The sequence below is a fragment of the Olea europaea genome, unplaced genomic scaffold, assembly GCF_002742605.1.
Source record: "Olea europaea var. sylvestris unplaced genomic scaffold, O_europaea_v1 scaffold1817, whole genome shotgun sequence".
Taxonomy (NCBI): Eukaryota; Viridiplantae; Streptophyta; class Magnoliopsida; order Lamiales; family Oleaceae; genus Olea; species Olea europaea.
In genome coordinates this window covers 106887-123147 of record NW_019235926.1, presented here as the reverse complement: position 1 = coordinate 123147, position 16261 = coordinate 106887, and the positions used below count along the sequence as shown (strand labels likewise).

At 34.0% G+C, this 16261-nt stretch overlaps 2 protein-coding genes across 2 annotated transcripts; one reads left to right on the top strand and one right to left on the bottom strand.

The window, feature by feature from the left end:
* Nucleotides 1-785: 785 nt before the first annotated feature.
* Nucleotides 786-2323, top strand: LOC111378460 (ankyrin repeat-containing protein BDA1-like). Its single transcript, XM_023001657.1, has 2 exons — nt 786-1543; nt 1641-2323. The coding sequence occupies exons 1-2, from the start codon at nt 971-973 to the stop codon at nt 2178-2180; spliced, it is 1113 nt and encodes a 370-aa protein (XP_022857425.1). The 5' UTR covers nt 786-970; the 3' UTR covers nt 2181-2323.
* Nucleotides 2324-15008: 12685 nt separating this feature from the next.
* Nucleotides 15009-16261, bottom strand: LOC111378462 (cyclin-U4-1-like). Its single transcript, XM_023001659.1, has 2 exons — nt 15883-16261; nt 15009-15374 (listed from the first exon to the last, which is right to left on the bottom strand). Exons 1-2 carry the CDS (start codon nt 16215-16217, stop codon nt 15095-15097), a joined length of 615 nt encoding a protein of 204 aa, XP_022857427.1. The 5' UTR covers nt 16218-16261; the 3' UTR covers nt 15009-15094.

Here is a 16261-nt window from a genome sequence, read left to right as displayed (position 1 = left end):
GATTCAACCTTTTAATTATTTCACTATAATCAATAAGGACGGTATCATCAAGAATTTAATTCTCTTGGATCACCAATTATCCATCGTCACCAGATGGAATACTACCAACAGTCAACGAAGAAAAAATTTAAGGATCTTATCAAACAAAATTTGAACTGAAAATGAGACCGAGGGATTGTAGTGAAACGAGCCTCTAATTGTAGAGCACGTAGCTAAGATTCACCGTCTGAAATTTGAGCCAAAACTGACAATATTTCGATCTTCCAATTGTCTAGCAAAGCAATTTCTTGTATTTTTATTTTTTCAAATGTATACGTATATTTACTAAAATTCGACGAAGGGACTTAAATAGTTTACTAATTGCCCTGTGGGTTGACCGTCAAGCTTTTACATTTGGCAGAAGAAGAATGGCTTCCAGTGCTGATGGCATTTTTCATTCGTGAAGTGTTATGATCTAATCACTTCTTTGATTTCAAGGTGAGTTATTACTTAAAAACATTCTTTAATCATAAGTCTATAAGGTTATATGTATATAGACAATGCCTTGTGGTTTACACAGTGAATATCTCATATCTTTTATAACTAGTAATTTTACATTTGGCAGAAGAAGAATGGCTTCCAGTGCTGATGGCATTTTGCATTCATGAAGTGTTATGATTTAATCACTTCTTTGATTTCAAGGTGACAGATAATACTTAAAAACATTCTTTAATCATAAGTCTATAAGGTTATATGTATATAGACAATGCCTTGCGGTTTACACAGTGAATATCTCATATCTTTTGTAACCAGTAATCTTATCCCTTGATTTTCTTCACAAATTACTTGGTCAACATGATCCAAGAACAGATCTCAGTCAATATTTCATATTCTTATTGAAGTTAAATCTAGGTCCTTCCAACATAAGCATTACCAAATTATTTATACACACTAATGCCAAGAATTTGTGATTAGAATGTATGATTAGACCATGGACAGAAGGCTAATTGAGGCTGCACAAAAAGGAGATGTTCATCAACTGCTTAGTCTGATCAAAGATGATCAATTCCTGATGAGGTCTGTTGCCTTATCTGGCCCAGACAATCCATTACATATTGCTTGCATGGTAGGCAATCTTCAATTTGTGAAGGAGGTCTTAAATATGAGGCCAGAATTCACAAAAGAATTGAATCATGAAGGTTTCAGTCCATTGCATATGGCAGCAGCCAACGGGGATACAAAGATTGTAAAGGAGCTTCTGAAAATCGATAGTAATTTGTGTATGGTTAAGGGAAAAGAGAGAAGAATCCCGTTACATTATGCAGTGATCAAAGGCAGAACACAAGTGATTGAAGAACTGCTTTTGGCCTGTGAAGACAGCATAAGAGAATTGACAGCTCGTGGTGAAACCTCCTTCCACCTGGCTGTGAAAAACAACCAATTTGAAGCTCTTAAGAGCCTGGTAGTTCACCACAAGACGTACAATAAAGAGGATAATTTCAATCAGAAGGATGCTCAAGGGGACACCATCTTGCATCTTGCAGTCTCCAGAAAGCAATACGAGGCAAGTACCAAACTCTCGAATTTTTTTCTCTAGTTATGACGTTATTGAGTCTATGTAGTATTTACTTCATATAATCTGAATAAAATTTCATTATCAGGTTATAGAGTTGATGCTGGATGAGAATTTTGTTACGAAGGGCATGTTGGAGGTGAATTCCCTGAACAAGAGAGGTCTTACACCGCTTGATGTATTAATATCAGAAAGGGGTGATTTTGAAATCGAGGAAATGCTTAGGCTAGCTGGGGCTTCAGGAGTTGAAAACACAAACTCAGGTCAATGGGCAACGCAATCAGATAACAGGAATGTTTCCACTCATGAGCCATCGGAAAGTGAAGTAGGAAGAGAAAGGCCTCGAAAGCCCTCCAAAAAATTGCGGGACTTCTTCAACTATGACAAAACTATAGACACCCCCAACAAAGTTCGACATACATTGCTAGTCATAGCTGTATTAATCACAACTGCAACGTATCAAGCTGTTCTTAGTACACCAGGTGGTGTATGGCAGGAAGACTTTAGTCCTACAAGTAACAAGACCGATACTAGTGACACTCGGTCATCACCGCCACCTCACACTGCTGGTCGGGCAGTCATGGGCGCACACAAGCTATCTTCATATGGTCCATTCCTGTTTTTTTAACTCAATTGGCTTCTTTATGTCCATTCACATGATAAATTTTCTCACTACTAAAATTCCTTTACGATTAGAGTTGCTAATCTCGCTTCTTGCACTCATATCAACTTATGATACCTGTATGGGGGCTATTGCTCCTAATAACACAATGTCTACGTTCTTTACTATACTTTCCATAGTTCTCCCGTTTCTGATCCCGATTATGACAAGGGTGACAAGAGATTACTTTAAGAGACCCAGATGTGTATTTCCGAGTACAAGCGCTAGTGCTTGAGAAAAGGATCGGTTTCTTTCCTATTTCATCTTGCCAGAGTTGTAACTTTTGTCTAAAACTCAACTTCAGCCACAATATGTGCCACCCTAAGGAAGAAGAGGAGAAGGTAAGTCAACGGCCACATGTTATCTGGTTGAAGGAAGACAATTGAAAAATTTAAAGCTTTAGACATGTTGTTCCTAGTTTATGTTAAAGTAGTCATGTAAACCATAGTTTATTTAGTCAATTTACTTAATTATTATGTTTTATTTCAATTGGGCCGACTCAACATTTTCGTAATAGATTAGTGGACAATGATGTAATTTTTAATTAATAAAGTAGTGAAATTGTTTCTCCACTTTTCAATCAAATTTGGGATCCTTGTGTGAATCAAAAAGGATTCTGACCAAGGTTGCTACAGTTTCCCATGGGAGACCAAGATTTGTGTCCTCGAGCACAAGGCTAGAGCCTAAAAACGATCTTCCTGTTCTTTTTATCTTGCAGCAGTTGAAGCTTTTTTCTAAAACTTGAACAACGGATAAAATTTAGCTATGTTTGCTAGCTTGATTCAATGATTTTGTAGATAGAATTATATTCTTGATGTAGTGCAGGATTGCAAATGATTCTTTGATTCTTTCCCTCATAAATTTCTCTGTCTGCTTGCCGCGAGTACAACAGTTTGTATCAAAACTCCCATTGATCTTAAAATCCTCTCACTGAGTTTACTGTGAAGTGATCTTAAAATCCCCTCACTGAGTTTATGAAGTAATACAACAAATAAAAATGGAAGGAACAAACATTTCTTCACCTCTAAAATCAAGCACCAACAGTATTTGCTGCAGAAAGTATTCAATTTTTTGTATGAATGACATTATTGACAGCGCATAACCTTTGAGAAGTAAAAATTATGAAAACTTTCTCCATGGCACATAATTTATTAAAATTTTGAACAAAGACATTCTTGATGCCACGTCATCTGAATGACGGCATTCTTGATGGTTCTTGTGATATTTTTATGTGGATATTCCAGAGAAGTTTACGTGAAGCTTCTTCCAGGAATAACACATAATTCAAAATCTGTTATATGTCGTCCTTGTTGAACTACCTAATAGTTTATGTTATCAGAGAAAGGTCACAGATTTATTTGTCAACCTTTTTAAGGTTTAGATAAGCTCCACAAACATAAAATTTAGGCTAAATATTGCACAGTTCAAGTTTCAACTAGAGTTGTTCTCTAATGGCTGGCAGGAATATTCCTTGAACTGAAACCTAGTCTTGAAATATGATTAGTACAAGGTCTTCTTTTTCATAGACTTAGTCCTTCATTGATCGTTTGCTTAATAAATAGTAATTTAATGATTTAGTCAGTACAAATTAAAATCAGATGTCATGAACACTAATAAGGGCCTAGCCTCTTATCATGATTATTATAAGTTTGTCGACTTCTACAATTGCCACATAATAATCCCAAAATATAAATAAAAACTTGTTTTAATCTTGGACCATTTACTTGGACTATGTCATAACATTAATTTGCTTTCAATTTGTGCCCCACACACACGCATGTACATAACAGGATGCCTGATTTCTATCTTTGCACCATTGCATCAGAAAAATGGCTAGCCCGAACGGAAGTCCCTGGCCAGGATGTTGATTTAGGTTTCAATATGAAGAAGATGTTGGGTTTTTTGATACCCAATAAATCACGGGCTACGATGTGAACGTGGATTAATATATTTCATAGGCATAGGCCGATAAATGAAATAAGTCAAACAACCAAATCCACGAGCTCCATCCGGTCCAATTGTATTCCCTCTTAGATAGCTTAAGTCTTGACCTGTTTACCTTTCTTAATGGTCCAATTAAAAAGCCTAACTCTAACATACTTTATAAGGAATAAATCCTAGCCACTTTCTAGCATGATTTGTGTGATTTTTGTGAGAAAACAAGGAGAACTCAGTTGCCTCTTGAAGAGTGAAAATTGACCTCTTGAAGTGTACAAAATGTTTGATTACTTTGTGTAATTGGTGGTTCCTTTATATTCTACATTTGTGGTGTTTTCTCCTTGCCTTTATGATCACAAATCACCATCGTTTCTTGTCCTTCGTGGGTAAAATTGAATAGCAACCGAGGTGAATTATATTGGTTGTGGATCGGAGCTGGCTGGATTGGTTGTTGGTATAGAAATGTACGTTGAACTGACCCCGAAAAACAACAAATTGAAGATTCTTAAAGAGAGCTTCCACAATATTTGTATCATAGTTTCAAGGTGATGATTTTGGCTTGTGAAACATGCAAAAAAGTCCAGAAAACTGGCTGAAACAAGACAGAAATCAGATCGAAAAATTGTTCAGAAAACTACCCAAAAATAAGATCTATTTGTGCAATTTCAGAACAATCTAGAAGGATTTTTGGAAAACAGAGACCACTGGTATGACGGTCAGGTGGTGGCAGTCCAGCTTGTCCACCGCGTGAGGACCACTGGTGGAGTGTGGAGGCAGCTCATGAGGACCATGCGCAGGGAGAGTAACCGCTCATGAGGGTGCTTTGGGCCTTTTTTTGGCTAAGGTATCTTCAGGAAGCTTGTTTCTAACAATATTTCTGACATTTTGGTGTTGTTAGTTTTCTATTTCGAGTTATGCAATAGATTCTGGGCATAATTGTTTTTCGCACGTTCGGGAATTGATCATTGTTTGTTGGTTGCTGCAGTTTCTAGAGACTTTAGGACCAATATTGGTTGTCCTAAAGTGATAAATTCGCATCTCTCATAATTTATGGACTCAGATTGGTTCGCTCTGGTACATCAGCTTATCTTGGTTTAAATTTCAACATTAACGCGTCATCGTTTGGGATGACATTAGGTTTGTGGTTATCGTGAAAGGGTAACATTGCTTGTACTAGAAATTTAGGAGTTATTTGCCATATTTGAAGTGTAGAACTTTGATTCCAAGTTAGTAATTGATTTTGTGCTTTAACTGTTACATAGTCATTGTGTGAGACTGCATTGCATGAAAATTCGAACCTTTGTTTACATACCTTCGTGTTGCATTGATTATCCTGTTAGAACACCTGGACTTGACTCGTTCGAACATTCCCTTAATCTAAGTCGTGGATCTTATGAAACCTTAAGAATTTAGAACAATATATATTGTGGCCGTATGATAACTTTGTGTGACTTATCTGTACTTTTGGTTGTTCTATTTTTTTTAAAAATATTTTCACGCTTTGAAGTTGGAATTTTTAATTTGGCAACAAAACATGAATGGTACTTTGGTCGAATAAAAGGTTTCAAAAGTCATAGATGACAAATTTTCTGCAAATTTAACAGAAGCACAAAAAGAAGAGTATGATGAACTTGCTTACACTTCAAGTATTTTACACCTATCTAACACTGTTTTGAAAAAAGTTAAAAAACTCGATTCTACCAAAGCATTTTGGGAAAAGTTGGAGGACTTATATTTGTTTAAGTCCATTCCTAATAAATTTTACTGCTTGAAAGATTTTTCAGTTTTAAAATGGATCTTTCAAAAAATCTTGACAACAATCTGGATGTCTTTAACAAATTAATTCAAAACATTGTAAATTGTGATGAAAATATCTTTGAAATATATAAGGTTATTATCTTGCTTAATTCCATGCATGATTCATATAGAGAGGTTAAGAATACAATTAAGTACGGTAGGGACACCTTAATACTTGAGATTGTCATAAACTCACTTATAAGTAAGAAGATGGAGATTAAGATTAAAAAAAAAGGATAAGAGAAGTGGTGAGTTACATAGGATGAGGAATAGAATGAAGTTTAAGCAAATGAATTTGAGTAGAACTTAAGATAATAGTGATTCGAGTAGTGACTCAAGTAATGCGGTTAGTAAGAAGAAAGGCAATGGACAAGACAAATCTAGTGGTAGAAGGTGTTACACTTGTAGTAAGTCTGGACACTTTATTAGGGATTGTCCCTAGAAGAAAGATAAGCTGAAGGGTAAGATGAGAGGTGAGGCGAATTTGGCTTTAGGGTAGAGTGATGACCCTAGTGAGGTTTATTGAAAGTAAACCTAGTTACTGCATGTGCATTTGTGTGATCATTTTTGCATGTGTGTGGTTGTCTAATTTTGTTGCATGATTATATGCCGTATTTCAATATGTTTGATATGTGCATTTGCATGAATTTGAGGCAATATGATTACTTGGTGTGATTGTTTGCATGATTGTGGGTTAGGATGCATTAATAGTGTGTTGTATGTCTTTTGGTGAGGTGGAGTTTAGATGCCCAGGGGTACATTGTGGTTTGTACCAGGGATGTACAGTGTGACATTTGGATCACAAGTGAAGAGATGATTAAATGTCTAGAATCATTTATCTGTAAAGAGACCCTGATCAGGTGGAGTATGAGAAATGCACTTCTATCACTTCTGTTAAGTGGAGACCTATTATCCATATAGGTTGAGAGAAGTGATGTAGTGATAGAGGTAATTCCCATAGACTTAGGATCTATTTTGACCTGTCAGTTAGACATGAGTTGAGTGATGAGTGTAGTGAGCATGGTGGGCGATGAGAGATGATAAGTGTTCTCGAGATGTGAGCAACATGAAATGGGATAGGATAAGTGTGTTGAGATCTTCTCGTCGGTCATTTATGCAATTTTTGCATACGTGGTTAACTGTGTGTTTGATTAACTTGGTGTTACTCGGTGGTTCTATGTAAACGTGTTGTAAAATTTTGTTTCGCAAGTGTACGATCCGTAACAAGCAATAGTGGACCTAAGAGTCCGGTTATCGATCCCACGAGGACTATTTTGTAGCACTTAATTTAATCTTTCTTTAACTACTATTTGACGAATGTAAATCAAAAACAATGATTAAATGTGATTTTTATTCTAAAGACTTAAAAATATGATTGGATTCAACGAAAAGTGATTGAGAATTCAAACAATAAATGGACGTTAGGGCGGAACAATTTCACCTATTGGTCACCTTTACTTCATAAATCAAGATTCATAAAACCTAAGGTAGTGTTCGGTTGAATTCTTCTATTGTATTCAACTTACCTCTCTCGAGTTCTCATTGAGCCTACTTAATTAGTTTAATTCCATATCTCTATGCAAATTAAATTTAATTAAACGAAACATTGGTTCTAAGAATTCACACACGACCGCAGCAATCAATATAGGTATCTCTACACATTATATCAATTTACCGGATTTTAACATGTGGTCTAAACAAATAATCCACATCTCTATGCAATCATTGTTCACAAATCATCTAATTAGTGATCAAGTAATTAAATGTATTAAGAACAATATTAAAATCAACACATAAAATAAAAAAGTACTAGAATCTCAATTGTATGAAATAAAGGTTTCCAAAAGATTACATTGCTCGCCCTAAAATCAAATTTAACTACTCATAATAATGGAAGAAAAATATGAGATTGTCTTAGAATACATCACCGAGCTTCAAATAAAGATGTAGAAGAAAAAGTGAAATTCTTGCACCAAGATCTCCTTCCTCTTCAAATGAGTGCTTCCAATCTTCAATTCTTGATGTTAATTTTCTTAAATTTCTCCTTTTAATCTCCCTTCTTGTTGTTTTTCTCTACAATATGTCAAGAACCCTTCAAAAGTATCAGGAGCATGTATTTATAGGTGCCTCCACGTTTTTATGTTGAAGTAGGGTTTCTATGACTTAAAAAAACGGCCAAAAAAAAAAACGCGCCCTAAATCGCCAATCGCAGCGCCTAGGCGCTGGCTATAGCGCCTGGGCGCTGTGTCTTCAGCGCCTAGGCGCTGGCTATAGCGCCTGGGCGCTGTGTCTTCAGCGCCTAGGCGCTGGTGGTAGCGCCTAGGCACTGTCTCTCGGGTTCAATTTTCATCTTTTCTTCGTTTCGTAGCGCCTAAGCGCCATCTTTCTACCCCAATTCCGTGTTTTTGGCCTTTTCGTCCACTTTAATACTTCTTTTCTTATTGCTTCTCCTTATCTTCAAAACAACACTAACAAACATATCAAAAACGTTCTACACTCATAAAATCTAGTATTTAACCAAACTAAAATTGTGCAAAAATCATGAGTGAAACAAACTCATCAAAACGCGTTTATGAAAAAATATGTATGTTATCCTATAATATCGCATATGTATTTGTTCTTGATTGCTTACTGTTAAATATTTGCTTCTACTTAGGTGTTCTTGACCTTAGCCCCAGTGAGTATATAGAGCAGATATGATATGTGTTTCAGGTAGGAAACACGATGTAAGGTCTGTGATCCAATTTTGGCTATCTTGATTATGCAAGTGCTAACTATGTGTTTTGATTGCTTGCAGATTTATTGAGTATCAATGTGGAGATTTGTTGGATTTTTTGATATCAAATAAATCTCGGACTATGATGTTAACATGAGTTAATATATTTCATAGGCATAGGTCGATTAATGAAATAAATTCAACAACCAAGTCCATGAGCTCCAACCAGTCTAATTGTATTCCCTTTTGGATGGCTTGAATGTTGGCCCATTTACCTTTCTTAATGGTCCAATTGAAAAACCTAACTCTAGCATATTTATAAAGAATAAACCCTAGCCATTTTCTAGCATGATTTGTGTGGTTTTTGTGAGAAAACAAAGAGAACTCAGCTGCCCCTTGAAGACCTCTTGAAGTGTCCAAAACGTTTGATTACTTTATGTAATTGGTAGTTCCTTCATATCCGATATTTGTGGTGTTTTCTCCTTGCCTTTATAGCCACAAATCATCACCGTTTACTGTCCTTCATGAGTAAAATTCAATAACAATCGATGTGAATTATATTGGTTGTGGATCAGAGCCGGTTGGATTGGTTGTTGGTAGAAAAAATGTACGTTGGACTGAGCCCGTAAAACACCTAATTGAAGATCCTTGAAGAGAGCTTTCGCAACAAAAGACAGAGAGTCTCCAACTGATGCCAAGAACGCTCTACTGATAATGGCGCCAATGACTTTCTGTTGTAACATGAAAAATAAAGTTTAACCTTTCAATATTTTAACCATTTAATTTTTTGTTTTTTATTTAATAATCAGTTTTAAAACAAATTAAAACAGCATAATTTATATTTCAACTTATATTTTAATGGTTTAATTGGGGGGATTGATTTTCAACTATAAAATGTGGTTATAACTCATTGAAAAGTAGAACTAAATACAATAAATTGGAAGAAAAACATCATATACGATTCATATTATATTTTTATATTTTTGGCAATTTGATAAAGGTTCGTTTACTTATCTTCATATGATCATGCCCATAGAAGAAGGATTAGCTATGAGCCACACGGATTTTATCTTGGGGTTGTGTAGTGCGGAAAGAACCCGCACGAAGGGAGGCAACAAGACTTTAGGATAGTGTTTTCGACATGACTCTAAAGACTTACTTTTCTAATTTTCTTCTTATTTTTTGTCATTTAATTGATTATGCTAATTGATAAATATCTACACATAATCATCCATTTTTTCCAACAATCCAAAATCTTGTTGTATGATTTGTGAGTAGATATTTGGTATTGTGATTTTCAAAATGTAAAATCACATGAAAGTTCACCAACAATTTCAAAAGCAACCATCAACGGTCATTTAGATGACAGAAATAAATATTGAGTCATAAATGCTGTGGATAGTTTGGTCGATTATAAGATTGCTAAGTACTTTTCATATTTAAAGAATTGAAATAGTTTGTCGTTTATTTTGCACATTTTAGACCTTACATAACCTGACAGATTATAACTACATACTCTAGAAAAAATACATCAAATATCACACCCTCTTTGTCATCAATCCGAAAGAAAATTTTAGTTAATTTTCTTCTTCCTCATATGCGGATTTTCATTTCAGCAATTTAGTGACGTCATCATGTTCTGCCGACACCACTTGAAATATATGTGGAAACTGTTATTATAATTTTGTTACGCTTTCCATCCACAAATGCAGTAAAGCCTCTCTTAGCTTGCAAGTGAGTTGGATTTCTGATATAAACGTTCTCAACTCCAATTAAACGAGGAAAAAAAAGGAATTTAAAAAATAAATCTTGGGTTACTGATCGAGATTGAATTGGATTTGAGCTTGTAAGCTTAGATTTTTATACTAAACTGAATGGGATGAGCTAGATTAAATTCAACCTTAGATCATGTTTAGCATCTTTAATTCTAGCTTGAGCTTGAAATATTTTCTAAAGTATTAGGCTCATTTTAGTTTGTAATGACCACTAGTAAAAATTTACCCTTCAAGCATTACAGTTGAAAGGAACCATTTCTAGTTGGTATTCTGACCTGTGGTTTATTATTCTTCAACAATATTTCGTAAGAAAATCAGTCCCTAAGTCTCGAAGCATGCTTAGGTTGATAACATTGAGATATCCTAAGCCTTCTTGATTGTGAGATGTTATTTTCTTGTGTATGAGCATATGAAATTGAAATTGTGCTGATTTTAAAGTGTACTTGTTGATAAAATTTATTAAAACATGGTTCTCTTAGAATATATGATTAAGCTTAAACAAGGATTTAAGTCGATTAGTATGTTCTTGAACTTAAGTTTCTATCGTCTTGAAATTAGTTCAGTTTTGTGACTTAAAATAATGTGTCATCCTACCAAGAATTGTTCAATGCTTATGTTAATACAATAAGAACTTGCTAGTGAGTAATTTAGATGAATGCCTACGCCACTTTCTTCTATCATTCACCTGATATGGCGTGACTTTCAGAGTTATGGGATGCTGTTGTCAAAGCTAGTATATTATTACTACCCAGGTTTCACATTTATTATAATTCGAAATCTAGTTTGAGTGCATGTATTATTTGTCTGCATTTTATCCTGCCTTTGTATTATTATATTGCTTTGTATATTGGTAATTTTATATATATATATATATAATGTGAATTGGAAGGGGAAATCACCCTCTACCTGCTTCCATTGGGACTTCATTCTCCAACCCAGAGGAAGGGAAGTGGACTATCATTATTATCACATAAGGCTGTGGAGGAATCTCATTATATTTAGAAAGTGAGTTGGATGTTTAAAAGTGGAGCTGGTAATTTATTTTGGATTATGCATGGCAGTTGACTTGGAATAAGCAGAACAAAATCAATGGGAAACTAATTAGATAATGAAAAATGTAATTTTGGGTTGTGAAACACTGTTTTCATCATTATAGTGACTTGAGAATCACTGTTACAGTCTAGTGTATTATGCCACTTAAAATTAGGGGCTATGAAAGTATTGATTTCTGTTTTTTCCTTCTCCATCTAGTAAAATTATACCAGCATCACTAATAATTGTTTTCTCAAAGGTTAAAGAAGAGGTAGTGATTTGACTTGGGATACAAAGAAATGTTGCCATTTATAATGCTACTCAAAATAACATGTATAACTGGAATTATATACATTGAAGTATGTTCACACTTAACCACGTTATCACCCTAATGATAATTTAATTATGGAAAAGAAGTTCCAAAAGTTGTGGTATTAAAAATTTTGGATATGTGTGCGCTAAATGAACATTGACATCAACTTGATAACCTCGATGATGATAATTAATAATTTAATATAGTCATTCATATATGTGATGTGTATGTATTAATAGGTTATGCATTTATGATTGATATTCGCATAGTCTCAGTCGACTATAAAGATCAATGTTATATTTGTGACTTATGAATATTGGTGCATTATTTGGTAATGAATTATTGTGTTTAAATTTCTTTTTAAAAAATCATATCTTTGAAACGTGGGGGTGTTTAAAAATTTGAAATAGATGCACCTTACATACTTTGTGTAAAACTAACTTTTGTAAAGTATTGAAATAAAATTGGAGACATGCAAGTGAAATGCAAGAGTTGAATGGATGTACATCTTCAAAACAAGTTACTAGAAGTCAATTTATAAATTTCACATGTTTATCTTATTATAATTAAATATGTGACCTTAATATTTGAAAAGTTCTTAGATGACATGAAGATGTACAAGTGGAGAATAAGAGCTATGCCAAATTGATGTTACCAAATTATTGTTCAGGAGGGACATCAAATAAATTATAGTCCGTAATGGACATAATAAATCATCTAGGGGAAGAGCTTAAGCCCATGAAGGAGTAACCCAACTTTGTGATTGGAGATCCGATGAAGAAGGTTCAATGTGGTAGAAACAACTCGTATACGTGACTTGTAATAGCACTATATTATTTGCGTTCATCCCTATGGTGCTAATAATAATGTGATGCTAGGAAGGGTAGACTCTGAATGAGTACTGAAGTGACAATTCTCACAAGGTGCGGATCGTACACTCTTGGAGGACTTACTTATGTAAAAGTTGTCATGAGTCCGTGATTATGGGATTAGGCTATTTCTTAGAGACTCTTACTAGAATCAAGATTAAAGCACATGACCATTAAGAACACCACCTGCTATGAACTAAAGCCTAAATCGATAATGTGTGCGGGACAATTGAAGTTCGGCCAAAGGGACCTAATTCAAGGCTTAATCCATTATGGTTCCCTTAAATGGAAGTTTTTATTACTAAGTGAGGTTCAAGTCCAAAAGACACTTACACCTATTGCACGATATAACATTGCCACTATATATTATATATTTATCTATTTTGAAAGTTTAAAATTTGTGAGGGATTGTTGTAACATAAAAAATAAAGTTTTAACCTTTCAATATTTAAACCATTTAATTTTCTTCTTTTTTTATTTAATAATCAACTTTAACACAAATTAAAACATCATAATTCATATTATAGCTTATATTTTAATGGTTTAATTGTGGGGGTTAATTTTCACCTATGAAAGGCGTTTATATCTCATTGAAAAGTGGAACTAAATACAATAATTTAGAAGAAAAACATTCTATGCAATTCATAATATATTCTTATACTTTTAGCAACTTGATAAAGGTTAGTTTACTTATCTCCTTATTGTCGTCCCCATAAAAAGAGAACTGGTTACCAGCCACATGAGTTTTATCTTAAAATCGTATAATGCCAAAAGAACCTACACAAAGAGAAGACAACACGATTTTAAGAGAGTGTTTTCGACGTGACTTCCAATGCTTGCTTTTCTAACTCCATTCTTATTTTTATGTTATTGCTGAATTATGTTTATGTCATTTAATTGATTATGCTAATTGATACATATCTACACACAAATGACTCATTATTCGTTATGGAGTCCCTTTCTATTTGAAGTGTGGGTTGCTACTTTTTTGTCTATGTTTGCAACTTATGCATTGGCCATTTTTGCCATTGCGCCTAATAAATCCATGAGATTTCGATATATTTTACGTACTGCTGATGTGCCTTTTGTCATTCAGTTCTTGAAGAAGGTTAAAAAGAAAATGTCTTCCAAATAATGTTTGTTTGGCTTACCAGCTACCAAGCCTAATGCCATGTTTGATTTTGCATGTAGTATTGAACAGTACATTGCACAACATTTTAATTTCATTTATTTCATTATCATTGTCTAGCTATCTCAGTCTATGAGGAGCATGCTATAAATTATCAGCTTCTTATAATTTGATGGATACTGATATACCCAATTTTTATTTTCATTCTGCACTCTAAATGTGTCTTGATAAAAAGTCCAAGGACTTCGGATATCACAACGCTTGGTTAAGATGTACTTATTGTTCATGGTATAAAGATTTCAGGTTCCATCTTAAAAAGTCAACTTTGTTAAGAGAAATATGTCAAATCCTTATATTTAATTCCAAATTAATAATAACCTAAGCTTTCTTGAATAAGGAAACAAGACTTGTTCAAATATATTTAAGGGCTTGAAGTTTTAGAAATTTTTGAAAACAAGTTTTCTTGATCTTTAAGAACTAATTAGTCTTGTGTTCTTGAAGTAGGTTCTTATTTTTGGATTTTTGATCAGATCTTGGTGCTCACTCATCATGTCCAATCTGAACTTGGAGGATATAAAAAGACTCGAGGTTTTAAGGCAAATTCAAGAAATCATCAAGTTGGAAATTTAGCGAATTCATCCACGGCAAGTATTCCGCTTTAAATGCCTGTGTGATTCATTATTTATATATGCAACATTCAGTAATCTAGAAAAAAAAATAATGATAATAATAATAATAATTCACTTTCTTCTAGAGTAAATTCCAACAAATAAGTACTATTTGAACTAGTTCTATTGTCTTATTACATTGAGCTTTGCTATGTGTATAGAAGAGATGTATAGGGTCTGTAATGGGTCAAACTTGACATTTTTTCATTAGAAATTGGTACCAAAAAGATATAAAAAAAAAAAAAAAAAAACACTAGAGTTTTTGCGTCGCTATTGATCTGCAGACTTGTACTTTTTAAGGTCTCAACTTTAGTACTCTTTAGCACAATACCCAAGTGTAATTGATGCATTAAAAAATTAGTTTAGGACATAAAAGACTGCAATGACCTATGATGATCAAACAATTAACTCTGAGATCCTTTTGTCAAGTTGGTTCAATTTTACCTCTTTCTCATAGATAGGCGATAAAACCTTAATCATGGCCTCGCAGTTTGAGTCATTCATATAATACACAAAAAGAAACTCCGGATATTTGTTGCTAATACTTCATACCAAATATGTAATAACGTCTAATACAATGAGGGTTTTTAATTTGCTGCTCCATATGTCTAATCAACTTAACTACAACAAGGAAAGCATTGATCTCAAACAGCAAGTTGCTGTTGTTGATGATGGGATGATTCATCTTCACTGAAAGACAAGTGAAGTTTTGATGAAATTCCCATATATAAGGAGGATTCTGACATATTTATCTTTGGCTGAAGCATCATCATTTCTTTCTCTAAGTAAGAACAATATTTGTAAAAAGTAGTGGGAGTCACATTCAAGTGGAATCCCAATCCAAATAAAAAATCCACTTCAAGAAAGTTCATCTCAGTTGTGCTGATTCCTCCAACTTTAGCATAGCAAGCATTATTATAATACCTGTATTTTTCAAATCCATACATAAAAAGGTAAAGTTCCATTAGATTCTATACAAAAGTTTTGAAATATATTCATCTAAAAGATTTAGATTTATGGTCCAATTTAGTTTTCATTATAATATATCTGAAAAGTTTAGATGTTAAGATTGTAACTTTCAGTTATGAATATTAGATAAAGACCCTTAAAAGCCAATAAAATGAGTGGCTGTCTTTGAACACCAAAGTGTATTATACAAATAAGGAAATAAATAGAATGGCTTGTTTCTTATATCTGGACCTAATTGATATTATTGGTAGGATCAAGAAATCAAGTTAAAAACGGGAGGAAAAAATAGGTTAATCATAAATCTCTACTAATTAGAGAAATGAAAAATCTTGTAGTTAATTAACTTCTGCAGAATTCAGAAGTCTTTGGAAAAATCAACCCATGATACATAATTCAGGAATCGATCCATTATTCAAAAATAAACAAAGCAATAACATTTTAGGGAAATAAAAAGGAAACTTACACATCATCCATGAATTTTACAGCAACCATGACACTAGTGATTAGCAGCCTATGAACATTGAAAAAATTGATAGGAAGAGTAGGTTGGCACTGCGTAAACCGATCAAGATAAACATAGGCAACAATGTAGCAAGAGGGGCTACAATTTGCATACTTGAAAATTCTTTCCATATAGCTCTGAATGGAAATACTTGGCCTGGTAAGGCCATGGAAGACTGAGAGTTTCTGGGATTGGAGGCTCAGGATAACGTTGTTCGACTCTGCTACTCGTTGAAGGAGAGAAGAGAGGAAGGTGATGAATTTAGGAATTTCTGTTGGGCTCTCGAAATCTGCCATTTTTAGTTTGAATCTTGAAGAGTGATGAATGTGTTGTGACTTGC

Coding starts and splice junctions, on each gene's coding strand:
- LOC111378460 (XM_023001657.1), top strand. CDS start 971: ATGGACAGAAGGCTAATTGAGGCTGCACAAAAAGGAGATGTTCATCAA. Junction 1,544..1,640: donor TCTCCAGAAAGCAATACGAG/GCAAGTACCAAA, acceptor TTTCATTATCAG/GTTATAGAGTTGATGCTGGA.
- LOC111378462 (XM_023001659.1), bottom strand. CDS start 16,217: ATGGCAGATTTCGAGAGCCCAACAGAAATTCCTAAATTCATCACCTTC. Junction 15,375..15,882: donor GTAAAATTCATGGATGATGT/GTAAGTTTCCTT, acceptor TGAAAAATACAG/GTATTATAATAATGCTTGCT.